Raw genomic sequence first — 18762 nt, forward strand, 5'->3', positions numbered from 1 at the left:
TTTAGGGTTTAGGGTTTAGGGTCCATATACAAAACCAGGAGAATAAACGCTGTGGTTATGTGACCCACACGAACAAGACGACCACGAATGACTAAAACTATGCGACATTTCCCACTTCACTCGCCACCTTACCCCTGCGACAAATCAGCTTCCCGGTGAAAAAAATGAAGAAGATGAAGATGTGAATGGGAAATTAGGGTTTTTTGAATGGGAACAATCAATTCAAATAGGGCATGACACGTTATCCACAAATTGCCAATGTACAGTTATTTTCATTGACCCGTATCCGTTGTGCAATGCCACATCATTGATATGTTAACGGCGTTTATAAAAACTTAATGGGATGGACCACATTGATGCAAATTAACTAATTTGGATAGTAAATAAATGCAAAGTTAAAAGCGGATATCATTTAGACACATTAGGACGAAACTTGGTAAGACGAAACTTGGTACATTGCGACTAATTATACCATATATATTATTAAAGTATGAGTTAAGTTAATGAAATCCAAGGTAGTGATTTTTTTCCTTCATTAAATAATAGGAACTAAATTTAGTAATTTTAAATGTTCTAAATTTAAAAATAATCACAGTTTTTTGAATTTGCATGAACAAATATTTTTAGATTTCATGTATGAATTAATAAGAATACACATTGACTAAACATATACCACTTTTTAGGGATGATAATTGGATTTCCAATTACCAAATAGATAACAAAATTAACGATTACACAACAATTATAAAGAACGTAATGATTTGTGTAAGCTAAAGATAGAAATTGATAGATATTTCTCTTTGTTAATAGTTAATGAATTTGACTTCACAGTTTTATTTCTATATTTTTTTTCTTTTTATGTTAAAAATCTCATTTAAATCCGAAATAAATTATAGATTAGGATAATTACCAGTGCGAGTGAAGTGAAGGGACAAGGTGAAGAAAGTGGGTAACTAATATTAGAGTGAAATTATTGGACGTGGAATTGAGGGTTGTGGCAAAAAAAGATTGTGCTGAATTTGAAAGTATGGAATTGACGGTGCAGAGAAAAAAAAGTTTGGGAAATGAGAAAAGAAGAAGATATGTGGAAAAAAGGTGGAAACGGTTGGTTAAGAGAGAGGAGGGAAGAGTATTTTAAAATGCACAATCCAACAATGAAAGAATTTTTTGTTGGCGCCACGAAATTTCCGTGGATGCGAGCAAGCGAGGGAGAGGAGAGGAAGCAAATGTCATTCTCATCGTCATTGCAGACACAAAACCTCTAAACAATAAAAACAAAAAAAAAAACGTAACAGATTCAATCCTTCCCATCTCTCCTCACCTCAGTTCGTAATAAAAAATGCTCTCCTCGTCTTTGCCGGCGGCAATCCTCCTTCTCTTCTTCGCCGTCGCCGCGGCCGCCGCCGATGAAGACTCTTGCAATCGCGTAGCACAATTGGTATTATATCTGTTTCTTCGATTCTCTGCCTCTTATTGGATGTGTTTGTGTCATGGTTAATAACATTATCGAACGTGATTGCAGGTTAAGACACAGAGCTGGGTTGATGGGAAGGAAGATGAAGAGTACAATGGTATGAGTGCAAAATTTGGCTCTATTTTGCCTGTCGAAGCGGTCGAAACTACCAAACTTCCCGCTGTTCTTGCCGATCCTGCGGACTGCTGTTCCGCTTCAACCGTAAAGGTTTCTTTCTCAATCTCTTTTTTCATATCATGCATCAACTGTTTTCCCCAACTTTATTCATTTTCTTACTCCACGCGTGTTTATATTTCAAAATCTTTCCATAACATGTCAGCTTCCTCAGTAGTGTGCTTCTGCATTCTCCATTTTGCAGTTATCTGGATCGGCAGCTCTCTGCGTACGAGGCACTTGTGACTTCTCAGCTAAAGCTGTAGTTGCACAGACCGGAGGTGCTGCTGCCGTGTTCATGATAAACGACGCGGATGGTATATTTAAGCACTTCAAACACATGGTTTCCATTTTACGTTTAATCTGAATATTAAAGAAGGTATATTAGACGTATAGGAGGTGTCATTTGTCAGCTTGGTTGCTCGCATGATTCTTCTTTAGACTGAAATGAAATCTCTTCGTGCATGCTATAGAGCGTACTCAGAATCTAAGCATGGGGTTTATAAACAGTAGCAAGGTTAAATCTGGGTTGTTAAGCATAGTTTGAATTCCGATTGCCAACTATTGTCACTTTCTTGTGATCTGGATAAAGATTTTAAGTTTATACAGATGTATAGGAACAAATATTAATGCGTTTTTTCCAGTAAAGCTATTATGAAAGGATAAGGTGTTGCTTTGTTTCTTGTGCTTGAAAATAGGGAAATAGCTCAATTTTATAAAATATTGAAACATAATAGACTGTCACTAAACAACAAAGCGAAATATCATCGGACTACTTTTGCCAATTTAGATACATTAAATGGTAGTGCTTTGTACGAGTGGAATTATGTTACATGCTGAAATGGACTCTTCTCAGATATATAAAAAACATTAATGAGCGTTGACATGACACCTTTAGATTTTAGATTGATCATATTTTCCACTGACAATAGCCCAAAATTAAATCATGTAGTTTATCATAACAGTCTGCATTGTTTTTCCTGATATTACTTGTCTCTAATTTTTATTAAAGATTGGTTTACATAATAAACTGTACAAAAGTGGATGATCACTGATCATGTTTTCTTTCTAATGCTATTTCAAAACCACGGAGATGAGAAAGGGAACAGGGCAATACGTTAGCGGTAAAAAGAAGTCCAATCTCATTGCACATCTGAAGCCTGTATCGGAGTTCGCAATGAAACTATGATAACAAGCATTGTTGCATTATTTTGTTTTTATTAAATCCGTTACATATAGTAAAAAAAGGAAAAAAGGATCCCCTAATTGTGTTAGCATTACAATTACAATTCACTAACTGAAACTTATCTTTACTGCATTTTTTTCTTTCTATGTTGATAAAGTTTTATATGATCATCTTTGTCTGAGATTTAGCTGTTTATTTTATGTCAGAACTCTTTGAGATGGACTGCTCCGATGACAAAAGCATAAAGATTTCAATTCCAGTTGTGCAGATAACAAAGTCAGTAGGAGACGCTCTCAACAAACTTTTAACATCTAAAAAGAAAGGTCTGTCCTTCGATTTCTTAAACTTCTATTTGTAGTTTGTTTATACCACTACTGCTTTTTGTGAAAGAATTTTGTATTTACGTCTCTATTTCATTTTGTCGTACTTGTCTAAGATGCATGTAATGATAATATAATAGGGAACCAGAGATAAACTAGTAAGTTAAAACCTAACATTGAGCACAGTAACCAGATAAGTTATTTTCTAGCACATAAAATCCTAATAATAAGTAAACAACTAAGTTGAAAGGAAAAGAATTGCATTTACTTGCGTGTCTTACGTTCTCTAATCTCTCTTTTATAGGGTAAGCTATTGTGCCTTGAAAGGGAAAAAAGAAAATTAAGGAAAAAAAAAGTGCGGATTCACTGTGATATTTATCTATGATATTTATAACTCTCTTCCTTAAAAGCTAGTAAATGAATATCATCAGTTTACCTGCAAATTCTTGAAATCTAGCAATAGGAATTCCATTAGTGAAGACCTTCGCCACTTGGATACAAGAAATATATTAAAAATAAATTTTTGTTTGGACCAAAGTTGTGATCGGAAGTGAAGTAAACCGAATTTGATTTCAAGAGAAATGTCATCCTACTATTTCCTTGTTTAGGATTCTGTGATTTTTAAATCTTGAGCAAGGAAATCAAAAGGAAAAAATTTAACCCAAACCCCACGGTCCTGCTTAAACTATTCTGATTTTAATAACCATGAAATTGAAAAAAAATAATGAAATTAAAATATCATGATATTCTTAAGATAAAATAATATGTTTATCCTTATAAATCTTCCATAATATCCTATAGATAAACCATCTATATCCTATGATATTTAGGATATTTTCCTTGATAAATGAATATCAATTAATTCCAACTTCTTAAACCAGAGTCGAGACATCTATCTCTTGGAGCTTAGAGTCAAATGTGTTGTAACAATAGTGCCTCCATCCAACATCTCTTTGATGAAGTGTTTGGTATCACTTATTTCTAAGTATTTTGTTCTGTGAGGAGTGGGTTATGGGTAATGCTGATAACGGAATTGTTGTCACTAAACAATTTCATAATACCCTAATATTTAACTTTGAGGTAATCGAGAATAATCTTCATTCCTAATCCTTTGAAATTCAAGAATTTATTTATGCACAATTTTAGTGAGATAGTACATAAATGGTAATTATACACTCGAATAATTTGTATGGTAATTTATGATCTCGAAGTTCAACTTATAATATTGTAATTAAGGATATAATGTAAAATTATTTATTCACAAACTGTTCGTTAATAAAGATATAATTATAGTCTCATAATTGAAATTTTATTTGTTAACTTGATAAAAAAAGTGTTTTATAAACATTTGCTGAAAATAGTTTAATCAAATTCATTTATAATATTTTCTTTTTCTTAAAATAGAAATTAAAAAGTCAAACTAAACATGTCTTAAACCTAAACATATGAAAATGAAAATAGGAAATGTTTTCCGAAACCAAACGGCCCCTTACTCGTCTTGGTACTGGAACATGATTCAAAGAACTCAAGGTGTCAAGAAGGGTGCCTGGACGGTCAATATCCTCCTGACTGAAAGTTTTATTATTTTGTTCCAGACAAAGAACGCCCTTCTGCTATGTTTTCCTTGTCAAAAGTTGTATGATTCACCCACTTCTGAATAGAACCCTTGGTTTCCCCATTTGATCAAGAACTTTCTCCCTTCCATGAAGCTGGTAGCAAGTGTCGTGTTGCAATCAATTGCACTTGAATACTGTTTCATACCAAGTCACGGACTTTTTTTTATGTTGCCTAACATGCACTTCTGTGATGAATTAATTAATTAAACATTCAGTAAATGGTAAAATACCCAACTTTTAGCACTGCAAGGCGTTTCTTCTATGCATATGCTCATTTATTATAAGATAAAAGAAAAGTATTATTGCATTATCAATATCAAGTGCATTTCTTCTGCTACATGCCAAGTTTGTTTCGCACAATATACTGATGGTTGATTCTGAGTTGTTCATTTCAGTGGAGGTTTTGCCATATACTCCAAAACGCCCAGTTGTAGCCTACTCGGTTGGATTTTTGTGGTTTATGTCTGTTGCAACAGTTATATGTGCTTCACTATGGGCAGATATAACTGCTCCTGATCAAATCGATGAACGCTATAACGAGTTGTCTCCCAAGGTTTTTCCATGCAACCCTTTATCTATCTTAATCTTTATGATATGTGCTCAAATGCAACCATCTGAACTTTTCTCGTTGTTTGACGTAACTGAAGTAATTTAAGTTACTTAATGATGCGAAGGTGTGCTTCCGGTGAGTAACAATTATTCAACAATGTTCAATTCAAATGGGACATTTGTAACCAGTAACTAAAGAGTGACGTTGGCTTCCGTGCTAACTTCTAACCTACGTTTCCTTTTATCTTTGACTGCCTTCTGTATTGCTAGCCAGTGATCTTCCAGTCAGTTAACTATTAAACGAAGCCATAGAGAATGGTTTCTTCCATTCATTTTGTTTACTTGTTACAATTTTAATACATCTTTATGCTATATTAGTCTGTAACATAAGCTTCTTGTTTTTTTTATAGAGCGCCATATCGGAAGCAGGGAAAGACGATGCTGAGGAAATAGTTAACATAGATACAAAGGGTGCTGTCGTGTTTGTCATTACGGCATCTACTTTTCTTGTGCTACTGTTCTTCTTCATGTCGTCTTGGTTTATCTGGGTGCTGATTGTACTTTTCTGCATTGGTGGTGTTGAGGTAAGGTTGCTCATTTTCATGAATTTTACTCCTAACCTTCTAGCTATAGTTGTATTTTATCTTTAAGTCTGTCTAATAAAATTCACTTATTCTTTTAAAAATACATGAGACTGTGCTTTCACTTCTCCATTAACTGGTATTTTGATCTTTTAGAAAGTTGAAACCCAATACCTATAAACTGCTGACAAGGATTTGATCTGTTTTTTTTTCTTATTTGTTTGAAATTCCTCTTTTCGTTAATGGAAGTTTGCTTCCATTTTCAGGGGATGCACAACTGTATTGTAACCCTCGCTTTAAGGTACGATAGATATCTTCTTTCTTCTAATGAAAAGGGAAATCAATGTTCTTTCTGCATGCTATATATATCTTCATTTTCTTAAGTTTTTTCTCAAATATATGGGCAGGAAACGTCCAGCTTGTGCTCAGAATAATGTGAATTTACCTTTATTTGGAGAGGTTTCTATTTTCTCGCTGACAGTGCTGATATTCTGCGTGACGTTTGCCGTTTTATGGGTTGTATTTCGGCGCGAATCATTTGCATGGTTTGGCCAAGATTTTCTTGTGAGTTCCAGTATCTAGTACGTGTGCATAAGTCTTTCTATCATCATTCTGTTTCTAAATTTAAACTTTAAGACAGTGAGGCAAACATTGAAATTTAAGGTATCGCGATGCTTGATAAGAATGCCAATCTCTTTTCTTGAAAGTTGACACTGAATACTGTCTCTAATCGGAGGAGCTGAGAGAACCCGAGAGGAAACCAGGAAATTGATTTTTGTAACAATGGCATAAGTTGCTGTGCTTTCCAGCTTTGTGTCTGCCTAGTGTTGATATGTTCATTTTTATAAAAAAAAAAATCTGCTCACATTTAATTACAGTAACTTCTCTACATATATACATGTATGAATGCTCACATCAGAGCAAAACTGGTATCTCTTTTTATTCCGTAGTGAGCTTTCTCAGACATTGCACCAAAGAGTTGTTTGTTGTCTCAATTGTGGGTTTTGCTCTATGCAACTTACTTGGCATATGGCTTTATTCTTAACAGGGCATCTGTTTGATGATAACAGTATTACAGATGGCTCGGTTGCCTAATATTAAGGTACCTTAATGAGTTCCTTGTATTTATATTATAACTGTTGTTTCCTTTCTCGTTTTATTCCAATATATCTGTTGTCATCTCTCATTATTTACTTATGAATTTGATATGGTAGGTTGCAACGGTCCTACTTTGTTGTGCATTTGTATACGACATTTTTTGGGTATTCATATCTCCAGTGATATTCCAAAAGAGTGTCATGATTACGGTAAGTCTCTGTTCATACTGGTGTAGTTCTTTAACTTGGATTGATGCATTGCAATACACCTAACCCAAACCATATTCCTTTCCGGTCATTATTTTTTTGAAGTCACAGACATACAATTTCATTCAACAACCGTCTTTCATCTGGCTGTAAATATCTAGACTGAGATTATCTTTTCAGTTTTTGGTTTTAAAAACTATTTTATACTATTCACCATTTCACAATATTTAGGACATTTAAATTGATCTTTTTCAAATCTTTTACAAATATTTTATTTCGAGAAGGCTATTCGAATTTATTTTAATTTTCTTCTTAAATAAAGTATTTCAATTGTTACCAAATATTTAAAGGAGAATGATATTTTGACACTCAATAATTTTTTACACTCACTTTTCTTTGCTATTTTATTCTTCATTTCATTTTTTTTTTCTTTACATATACAAAGGTATATTCTTTTTGTGACCATATTACCCCTAAAAATGGTTTGTCAAGTGGTTGATGGAGTGTCAAAAATCTTTTTTTTTTCCTATTTAAATATCAAACAATAGTTTATAATTAGAAAACATTAATACTGATTAGTTGGTTTGTTGTTTATTTTTAGTCAAAGTTTATCAAGATTTTTTGTAACCGATATTGATGAGGCTTTTTCACAATTGATGTTAGTCAAAATTGTTTTTAGATAATTTCAACTAGAACTATTTATGATCATTGAGGTTATTTATACGATACTGTTTATTGAAGTTATTTTGTCAATTTTGTTATCATAGTTAATTTAACCACAAGCTTTTCCACACAACATTTTAAAAAAAACATAACAAATTATTGACCAAGAATAATGTTGATGATAAAAATAAATAAAAAATCATCTTCGACATAGACAAAAATAGTACTACATCAAACTTCAATAAAAACAAAATTATTGGACATCTCTCAAGATAGTTTCTCAACATTGACCAAGTCCTATCAATATTAATAGAAACATGTCTACTTGACATAAATGGAAAAGTAGTTATAACAATGTTTTTGTCTTATTTAACTACATCCTAATCAAAATTAAGAAGAAAACTAAAAAAAAGAAAAGACATGAATTTGAGAAACTAAAGAATTTCAAACTCTTTTTTTAGTTAAAATTTAAAATTCTCTAATTCTAAATAATCCAATCATTAAAAAAAAGTATAATTTTAATTTATTTTGAAATTCTTTATAAAATCATTACATTTTATATAGAATTTTTAGTTTCTAAATACAGACTATTTTTATTGAGTGCAATGAAATAGGCCCTTAGATTCTACGTTTTTCTTTTACTTTTTCATTCTTACCTCACGTCTTTGCACTGAAAAGGTGTCCTATAGTTATGAGTTTTATTTTGTAGGTTGCTAAGGGTGACAAGGCTGGTGGTGAAGCAATTCCTATGCTTTTGAGATTTCCTCGTTTAAATGATCCTTGGGGTGGTTATGATATGATTGGATTTGGAGATATTCTGTTTCCTGGTTTGCTTGTTTGCTTTTCTCGTAGGTATTGAATTTCTTATTCAGTTAAAAACTTTAATAAGTGAAGATTTATAAACTTATTTCCAATACCGGCCTTGGTTTTTGTTTTTACTTTTTAATGTACATTATAAAAGATGCCTTGTTTTGAACATATGTTATGGGTTTGGATTGTCTCAGATTCGACAAAGCTCTTAAAAAGGGGGTGGTAAGCGGATATTTTCTTTGGTTGGTAATTGGCTATGCCTTTGGTAAGTTAGTTTGCGTTGAAAGTTTGTTGATTTTGGTGGTATGACATGAGTTAGGATTTTGGGAGTATGTTTCCTTTTTCAGGGCTGTTCTTCACATATCTGGGGCTGTATTTGATGAACGGTCATGGACAACCTGCACTCCTGTACCTTGTTCCGTGCACACTAGGTAAGTAATTTAGTGGTTGTGATGTGATGATTTAGTTAGGTTTTTTGGTGCCAATTTGTTTATATATGGACAGGAGTGGCTGTGGTACTGGGATGCAAAAGAGGTGAGCTAAGTATCCTTTGGAATTACGAAGCAGACCCTTCTTCCTGCAACTCCAATCCCGACGCCAAACAGCCTCCCCAAGTTTAGATCCAAAGCCAATGAAATAATGTACGCACAATTCATTCCTTCCTGAATCTCTTCCATAACTATAACTATCTATTGTATTCTTTCATTCTTCCTTCTTTCTTCTCCAGCTAATGCATTCTAAATTTTTCTTCTTACTGTTTTTTTTCTTTTCGCCTTTATTCACTATACCCACTTAACGTAAATTCAATTAAATTATTACTTGTTCAATAATTTCATTACTAAACAAAATTATATCATATCAATTCTTTTGTATTTTATAAACATTTACAATATTTATTTTCATGTTTTTCTTTTAAAATTTGTTACAATTACTTTATTCGAGATTCAGGTTAAATTGAATTAAAATAAATGAATTCCATCCAACTACATACATTAATTTGATTGTTTACTTTTACATAAGAATATTTTATTTTTATTAAATAAAAATGTTTAAGTAGTAATTTGGTATTGTATTTAAGTTACAACAGTAAAATTTAGAAGAAAAATACTCATTTTATTATTTATGAATAACATTTACATATATAATTTATACAATTACTTTATAAGACATATGTCGTTTACCTGTGTAATTTCAGTCATTATTTAGTACTACAATGAGTTAAAGTATATATTAAAAATAGTACAAAATATATTTCTAAAAATTGTGAGATGGGATAAAAAGAAAAATAAACAAATAAAGAGTAAGGAAAATTATTTTATATATTTAGTCATTACCTGGCCTTTTTTTTTTATTACCTTCCATTTAATATATTATATTAGAAAGTAAAGATGGAATCGATAGAACATAAAAAATGTTGGAAAAATAGTTATGAAAATATTATGCATCCTTATTTTTATAATATATATATATATATATATATATATATAGAGTGCCTAATAAAATTAAGAGATTTCAATTTTTGTTGTCTCATATAAATCTATTTTTTCAATTGAGCTCTTGTTATTAACTTTTTCTATTGCGGTATGATGTGTTTATTAAGTGAATAGATAATGATATTTTAATTCACTTTTTTACTTATTTGTAATTCATTACTTTAATCACCATTATATTATCACACATATCACTACAAAAAATCAGAATAGATAATCTAAAGGTGATTTAAATAGTGGATTAAAAGTGGATCAAGAGACGTGGGTTAAAAAATTATTATCTTAAGTGAATAATGTGATTATTATCTTATCAAGTAACCTTGCTAACCACATGTCATTATTTTACAATTTTATATTTCCATAATTTTAATATTTTAATTTAAAGTTATATAATTATAAAATCATGATTTTGTGAAATATAAAATTATGAAATATGTTTTATTTTTATTCAAATAATAAAAAATAAAAAATTATAATATTAATTAATTATAAAACTAGTTACAAAATTATAAAAATTAAAAAATATGAAATTATTAAGTTATTAAATTGTAAATTTTTTAATTTTAATTTTTGTGTAATTTTATAATTTTATCATAATTTTGTAGTTATATATTTAATATTTTTATAACTTACATTTATTTATTTTTTAAATTTATAATTTCAATTATCATGTATAATTTTTCTAAATAATATTTATGAAAAAATAACGATTTTTAAAATAGTGATTCTTAGACATTTATAATTTTATTATTTTAACTCAAAATTATATAATTATAAAAATAAGATTTTATTATTTAAGTAAGAATTGAATATAATTTTTTATATTTCACAAAATCAGGATTTTATAATTACAAAATTTTAAATTAAAATATTAAAATTATAAATATATAAAATTATAAAATTATAACACGTGACGATAAAAGGTAACTAATAACTACATCATTCACTTAAAAGTTATATAATCCGGATAAAAGAAATTAACAGCAATAACTCAATTAAAATAAATAAATTTATTGAGTACAAACTACAAAATTTATTGATTTCTAAATTTATCATAAACTTAAAATATAATTAAATTTATAAAAAATAAATCAGTCTTAAAATTAATCTAAACTGACAATTTGAAATTAAATAATCTAAAATGGTCTTGTTGAATTTTAAAACGTTTCTTATTGAAATTTAATATAAATCCTTACTTTTAGATACACTTTAGTGTTATAAATAAATAATTTACAATCTCATTAATGTTGATGAATTAATAAATTGGTCCTATTATTGTTAATTAATCTAAACTGGCAATTTGAAATTAAATAATCTAAACTGGTATTATTCCATTTTTAAAACGTTTCATATTGAAATTTAATATACATCCTTGTTTTTTTTAACTTATAAATAAACAATTTATGATTTCATTTAATATTGATGAATTAAGTTATAGCTTATGATTTGGATAAAATAATTATCTGTACTTAAGAGTATGGATATTAAAATTGAGGATTTCATTTTAAGTTAATTCACGTTATATATCTGTTACAGAAACAACAAAGGTAGTCCGAAATAATGCAATAATCTTCCATTATCTAGTTAGCAATTAAACTTGGACCTTTCTTACACTAATGGTTAAATGTTCCAACGACATGGAAGATGAAAGAAAGAAAAAAGTATTTTATTTATGATTTAATAATTAAAGAGAAGGTAATGGGAACAGTGAGAGATGAAGCTAACAGGGGATAGTTTTGCCAAATTTGCACTTTGCGGGAAGCTCAAGGGCGAGTTTGGGATCGATTCCCAGCGCAGGCAACAGAGGGGAACTCTTGAAACCGCAGAGACACTTCAGGTCTACTATGTTGATCACCGAGCAGCAATCTTTCGAAGGTTCCGACGGAGATGGAGGCGTCACCGCCGGCAGGCACTTCATCAGATCCGACGACGGCACGCCACACAAATCCATGGCGTCAGTGGCAGCCCCCGTGAGCAGCACCTCCATCGCTACCATCATCGCCACCGCCACTACTATTGCATTCATCTTCATCATCTTCTTCTTCTACTACTTCTGGTGCTTCTTGTGTCTCTCCCATTCTTTCTCCCTTCTATTTATAGCCTTTCCATCCACATGCTCTCTACTCTTCAATCCCTCCACATGAAAAGCATTCTCATCTTTAACTCACAGACTAACCTTTTTCTATCTAACCATTAATTGGAATGAAAGCACAAGTCCCAAGTCAACTAAAAAACAAAATCTAAAATTCACAGAATTTTAAGTTCAAAATTTATTTATTTCTTATATGATTTTTTTCATAATATTTTATTTCGAAATAAATTAGTCATTATGATACATGACAAAAAAAAATTAAAATAAATTAAAAAAATCAGATGTTGACACATGACACGGCGTTAACAACATTAATAATTTTTTAAAAAAATAATCTAATTAAAATAATTTTTCAAAAGGACAATAATATTTTAACTCATTTTTTGATTCATTTTTAACTCACCATCTCAATCACTTTTAGATCATTACATTACATCACTACAAAAATCAAAATAAATTATTTAAGAGTGATGATAGTGATAGATTAAAAATAGGTCAAAAAAGGTAAGTTAAAATATCATTATCATTTTCAAAAGTTTGGACGAAATTGAAACATTTTAAAAAACAAATACCAATCTGAAACTTCCAAACAATAGTGGTTACTATTCGACAAATTAAGCCATTTTTTAAAAATGGAGAAAACTTATCAATAACAAAAAATTAGAGGACCAAAATAACATTAATGAACAAAAACAAGGGCCGACATAATATTATAATTATATACATTTCAAATTAGAATACCAGACAAAATTTGATGAAAACCAAAACATTTATTAAATTTTCATACATCAGTGAAACAAATTTGATAAAATTTTTATTTTTTTAAGTTACAAAAAGAAAATAAATATTCAAATTTAAAAACATTTTAAATGTCTATTTACCCTCATTTTTAAAATTCTAATAAATTTATATACTAATAAAATTATAATACATCATTTAAATAAAACCATACAAAGAACAAAAATTAAAAATTTAGCATAGATTTTTTATCTTTTTAATTTCAATATATGTTGGATTGTGTTAAAGAAAATGCATAACAACGACATTAAATTGTTATATTGTAGTAATTACATTTATGATAATGAGTTTAAAAATAAAAAACAATTATATAAAAATATTAAAACAATAATCAATCTGATGAAAATAAGTAACAAATAAAAGTATTAAAAATAAGTAAAAATAATTAAATGTGTGTTAAAAACAATTTGACACACTATCAAATAAAATCACATAAAGAAACAGATATATAATTAAGGGTAAGATAAAATAAGAATACCTTATATATGTAAGCAAATTTTTCATATATGAAACTAGTCAAATTATTCAAAGATAATGAAAATTGTTAAGAAAAAACAAAAAAAAAAGTTATTGAAATTAAACAAAAGTTAATGATAACATAATAGAAGGGATAATTTTTTCATATTAGTTTGTAAACGAAGGATTTATTTATTGAACACTTGGATCTAGAGTTAAACATTATCGTGAAAAAACAAAAATACTAGAAAGATCCTCAAAATATGAATTGATTTAATGGTAAATAAAAAAATTAAAAAATTAATGATTATTTTTACTTATTTTTTATAAAACTCTTTATCTTTTTTCTTTTTTTTATTCATGAGCAATTAATTTTTATATTCACTCACTTTATTTTTAATAATATAAATTTATTTTATATATTAACTTAATATAGTATCATTCATATTTAAAAAATGTGCATACACAAATGCAATAGTGTTTGTGTGTACACTAATAAATAATAGACACAATCAATAATCAGTTAACGATATTTTAATACAGTAGAAAATGTATTTTTTATTTCTTCTTGTAAATATTTTATAATTATTTATTGATTAACCTTTAAATGTATTAGAGATTTCCTTCCTTCATACTTATTACATTTACATTGTCACGTGCTTGCTGAAAAAGAAAATAAACTTTGTCATGTGCTTCTTCATCTCTTTGATTTGATTATCTACTTGTTGTCTATTAAATGAAATTTCCAAAATGATTTATAAATTTTAGATCTTTACCCTTAATATTTTGTCATTGTAGAAGAGATTTGTAGGTATTTTAGACAAAAGTTAACATCTACATTGGGATAGATTAATATCTCTCGTAGTAGTAGTAGACTTTATTATTTTTATCATAACATGAAATTATGTGTACGACCAATCATATAAAAATGTATCCTTAAAAAATTATTAAGATAAATCAAGACTGTAAAAAGTTCAATTTGGACATTTTGAAATAAAACAAAAAGTAATGAAAGGTTAAAAAATACTCAGGGAATTAAAAAATAAATAAATAAAAGATATTAAAAGGAAGCATATGTTGTTCTGAAAAAAAAAAAATGATAAAATTGACTTGACCAAAACACCAAGGATAAGTCTCATGAATATCTTTGATATCGTCTTTTAGTTGTACGTTATTTTTGTTATTTTTTTGTTATGATCTTTTGTTTATTCTATTTTTTCTTTAAATTTAAGAATATTCATTCTTATAAAATTATTTTATCTTTTATAAATGAACAAAATTAATCTAACTAAACTTAATTATAGTTATTTGTATTATATTAAAGTAAGAAAAAAAATAAACTATTTTTAATAAAAATTAAATATCAAAGTAAACAAAATTAATAAGAAATAAATAGTATTGTTTTATCATTTATTTTTAAAAAACTGAATTTTTATCAGTTAATTGGTCACTAATTAAATTATGTATTTTATTTTCTTTTTTTTTCTTCGATGGTTTTTTATTCTAAACACTGCGCACACTCCTTTTTTTAATTCAATCACCACCATTGAGACAGTGATCGCGAGTTTCTCACCCCGTCACTACTAAATAAGGCCATGCTGCCTTGCTCTCGTCGTCCCACCTTACCACTTTCACTGTAATTTTAACACCTCACACCCACCCAACTAATATGTCTTTTTTCGAACCTTAATTCTAATTAACATTTTATCTTTCTCTTATATGTCTTTTGCATTCTTGCATTCTTCTCATTCTTTCGTACTCAATGTTTCACTACTCCCATTTCACCTTTTTTGTTTCATCGTCTTATAATATTTTCTTAAATATTTAGGCTTTTACTAATTTTGAAACTTTTTGTTTTCCACTTTGACAAAATAGTTATTTTTGTGAAAGGTGAATACAAACCAATTTAAAATTGTTCTTTGAATATTTTTTTATTAAAACTATACAATTTGTTTATGTTATTGTTTATACAATTCATATATTTAATTTGGGAAAAAACATTATGTTTCAATTGTTTAAGAGGGACCTCACAATTGTGGTGCTGGTGCTGAAAAAATTTTAGGGTGTTACATTTCTTACGCACATTACAACGCGACTATGCTTTTGCTCTATATCAATTAATTATGAGAGTGTAAAATATTCCTTTAAATTTTCTCATTTTATTTTGAAGGTGTTTTAAAATTTAGTAAAAATAAAGTGTATTTCAATTCAATTCAATTCGGTTCAGTTCGGTTTGGTTAGGTTCAGTTCGGTTCGGTTCAGTTTGATTCGGTCCGATTCGGTTCGATCCAGTTTGGTTCATTACGGTTTGGTTCAGTTTGGTTTGATCTGGTCCATTGAGGTTTGGTTTGGTTAAGTTCGGTTCGATTCGGTTTAGTGTGGTTCGATTTAGTTTAGTGTAGTTTGATTCGGTCCGGTCTGATTCGGTTCAGTGCGGTTCGGCTCTGTTTGGTCCGGTTCGGTTCAGTTCAATTCGATTCAGTTTAGTTTGATAAAGAATATATAATGAATTTTTTAAATAGTTGTTAAATGTAAAATTAGAAAAATAAAATATGTACATAAGAGAAGTTTTTAAAGCAACTGTTGAAGACAAAAAAGATTTTTAGACTAACGGTTAAAAGTAAATTATTTATAAAATAATTTGTTTTTAAAATAGTAATGAAAGGTAAAATTGGAATAACGAAACAGGGACACAAAAGAAGGTATCCTCTTTATATATTGTTATAAATGAAAAAATTAATCTACCCAAACTTAACTATGATTATTTGTATTATATTAAAGTAACCAAATAAACCTAAACTATTTATAATAAAAATTAAATATTAAAGTAAAAAAAATTAATAAAAATTAAACAATATTGTTTTATCGTTTATTTTTTAAAAAACTGAACTTCTATCTATTAAGTGCTCACTAATTGAATTGAATTATGTATTTTATTTTCTCATTTTTATTCAATGACCTCTTATCCTAAACACCGCACACACTCCATTTTGTAATTCAATCACCACCACCACCATTGTGACAATAATCGTGAGCTTTTCATCCTCGTCACTACTATATAAGGTAATGTCGCCTTGCTTTCGTAATCCCACATTACCACATTCACTGCAATTCTAATACCTCACACCCCAACCAACTGGTATGTTTTTTTTTTAACTTTAACCTTAACTAACATTTTATCTTTCCTTTATATGTCTTTTGCATTTTTCTCATTTTTTATACTCAATGGTTCACTACTCCCATTTCACATTTTTTTTTTCATCATCTTATAATATTTTTCTCAAATATTTAAGCTTTTACCAATTTCGGAACTCTATGTTCTCCACTTTGATAAAATAGTTATTTGTGTGAGAGGTGAATACAAATCAATTTAAGCTTGTCCTTTGAATGTTTTTTTATTGAAAGTATACATTTTGTTTATGTTATTGTTTATACACTTGCTATATTTAATTTGGGAAAAAACATTATGTTTCAATTGTTTGAGAGGGATCTCACGATTGTGGTGTTGGTGCTGAAGAAAATTTTGGGGATGACATTTTTTACGCACATTAGAAAGCGAATCTCCTTTGCTCTATATTAATTAATTATGAAAGTGTAAAATTTTCCTTTAAATTTTATTATCTTTTTTGAAGGTGTTTTAAAATTTAGCAAAACTAATTAGTATTTTAGTTTAATTCAATTCAATTTGGTTCAATTAGGTTCAGTTAGGTTCGATGCGGTTCAGTTCGGTTTAGTTTGGTTCAGTTTAGTTCAATGCGGTTATGTTCAGTTCAGTCTGGTCTGGTTCGGTTCAATGCGGTTCGGTTTGGTTCAGTGTGGTTCGTTTCGGTTTAGTGTGATTTAGTTTGGTCTGGTTCAGTTCGATTCGGTTTAGTTCAGTGTGGTTCAGTTCGGTTTGGTCCGGTTCAGTTCAGTTCGATTCGGTTCGGTTCAGTTTAGTTTAATATAAAATTTATAATGAATTTTTAAATTAGTTGTTAAATTTAAAATTAGAAAAATAAAATATGTACAAAAGAGAAGTTGTTAAAACAACGGTTGAAGACAAAATAAGTTTTTAAAGATAAACTATTTATAAAATAATTAGTTTTTAAAATAATTACGAAGGGTAAAATTGGAATAATAAAATATAGACACAAAAGAGGGTATTCTCTTTTTATATTGTTATAGATGAAAACAATTAATTTAACTAAGTTTAGCTATGATTATTTGTATTATATTAAAGTAAAAAAAAAAAAAACTAAACTATTTATAATAAAAATTAAACAATATTTTTTTATCGTTTATTTTTTAAAAAACTAGACTTTTATGGGTTATTTGCTCACTAATTAAATTATGTATTTTATTTTCTCATTTTTATTTAATGACCTCTTATCCTAAACATTGCGTACACTCCATTATTTAATTCAATTACCACCATTGAGACAATGATCGTGAGCTTCTCATCCCCGTCAACACTATATAAGGTCATGTTGCCTTGCTCTCGTCATCCTACCTTATCATTTGTACTGCAATTCTAACATCTCGCACTCCATCCAATTGGTATGTCTTTTTTTAACCTAAACCCTAACTAACATTTTATCTTTCTCTTATATGTTTTTTTGCATTTTTTTATATTCAATGCTTCACTACTCCCATTTCACCTTTTTTTTTTTATCGTCTTATAATATTTTTCTCAAATATTTAGGCTTTTACCAATTTCAGAATTCTATGTTATCCACTTTGACAAAATAGTTGTTTGTGTGAAAGATGAATACAAACAAATTTATGCTTGTCCTTTGAATGTTTTTTTTATTGAAAGTATACAGTTTGTTCATGTTATTGTTTATACACTTGCTATATTTAATTTGGAGAAAAATATTATGTTTCAATTATTTAAGAGGAACCTCACGATTGTGGTGTTGGTGCTGAAAAAACTTTTGGGTGTGACATTTTTTACGCACATTACAACGCGACTCTCCTTTTGTTTTATATTAATTAATTATGAAAGTGTAAAAATTTCCTTTAAATTTCTTATCTTTTTTTGAAGGTGTTTTAAAATTCAGCAAAACTAAAGAGTATTTCAGTTTAGTTCAGTTCAATTTGGTTCGGTTCAGTTTGGTTATGTTCAGTTCAGTTCGGTCCTGTTTGATTCATTGTGGTTCAGTTCGGTTCAGTGTGTTTAGGTTCGGTTTGGTGTCTGGTTCGGTTCAGTTCAATGTTGTTTGATTCGGTTCAATGCGGTTCGGTTCGGTTTGGTTTGGTTCGATTTGATTTGGTCCGGTTCGGTTTAA

At 28.9% G+C, this 18762-nt stretch overlaps 2 protein-coding genes across 3 annotated transcripts; one reads left to right on the forward strand and one right to left on the reverse strand.

Moving 5' to 3' along the window:
- Positions 1 to 1066: 1066 nt before the first annotated feature.
- LOC114192030 (signal peptide peptidase-like 5) lies at positions 1067 to 9410 on the forward strand. 2 transcript variants are annotated; one of them, XR_014996604.1, is made up of 14 exons: positions 1067 to 1438; positions 1523 to 1681; positions 1833 to 1944; positions 3020 to 3136; positions 5145 to 5302; positions 5709 to 5882; positions 6146 to 6180; positions 6287 to 6443; positions 6928 to 6981; positions 7094 to 7186; positions 8556 to 8694; positions 8851 to 8921; positions 9004 to 9087; positions 9161 to 9215. XR_014996604.1 is itself a non-coding variant. In XM_028081578.2 (14 exons), exons 1-14 carry the CDS (start codon positions 1340 to 1342, stop codon positions 9274 to 9276), a joined length of 1572 nt encoding a protein of 523 aa, XP_027937379.1. In that variant the 5' UTR covers positions 1076 to 1339; the 3' UTR covers positions 9277 to 9410. The 2 variants fall into 2 exon arrangements, 1 of the variants encoding a protein (XP_027937379.1); XM_028081578.2 differs by having other exon boundaries at positions 1076 to 1438; positions 8556 to 8698; positions 9161 to 9410.
- A 2381-nt stretch (positions 9411 to 11791) lies between these two features.
- LOC146884926 (putative lipid-transfer protein DIR1) lies at positions 11792 to 12257 on the reverse strand. The gene has a single exon (XM_085675851.1). The coding sequence runs from the start codon at positions 12179 to 12181 to the stop codon at positions 11867 to 11869; it is 315 nt and encodes a 104-aa protein (XP_085531977.1). The 5' UTR covers positions 12182 to 12257; the 3' UTR covers positions 11792 to 11866.
- Positions 12258 to 18762: the final 6505 nt, after the last annotated feature.

This window comes from Vigna unguiculata, chromosome 7 (genome assembly GCF_037176805.1).
Source record: "Vigna unguiculata cultivar grain cowpea cultivar isolate G323 ecotype 2 chromosome 7, ASM3717680v1, whole genome shotgun sequence".
NCBI classification, from domain to species: domain Eukaryota; kingdom Viridiplantae; phylum Streptophyta; class Magnoliopsida; order Fabales; family Fabaceae; genus Vigna; species Vigna unguiculata.

Excerpts from the sequence above, each read along its gene's own strand:
- LOC114192030 (XM_028081578.2), top strand. The coding sequence starts at position 1,340 with ATGCTCTCCTCGTCTTTGCCGGCGGCAATCCTCCTTCTCTTCTTCGCC. Across the intron at positions 3,137-5,144 it reads TTTAACATCTAAAAAGAAAG|TGGAGGTTTTGCCATATACT; the intron begins GTCTGTCCTTCG and ends TGTTCATTTCAG. Across the intron at positions 8,922-9,003 it reads GGTAATTGGCTATGCCTTTG|GGCTGTTCTTCACATATCTG; the intron begins GTAAGTTAGTTT and ends TTCCTTTTTCAG.
- LOC146884926 (XM_085675851.1), bottom strand. The coding sequence starts at position 12,181 with ATGATGAAGATGAATGCAATAGTAGTGGCGGTGGCGATGATGGTAGCG.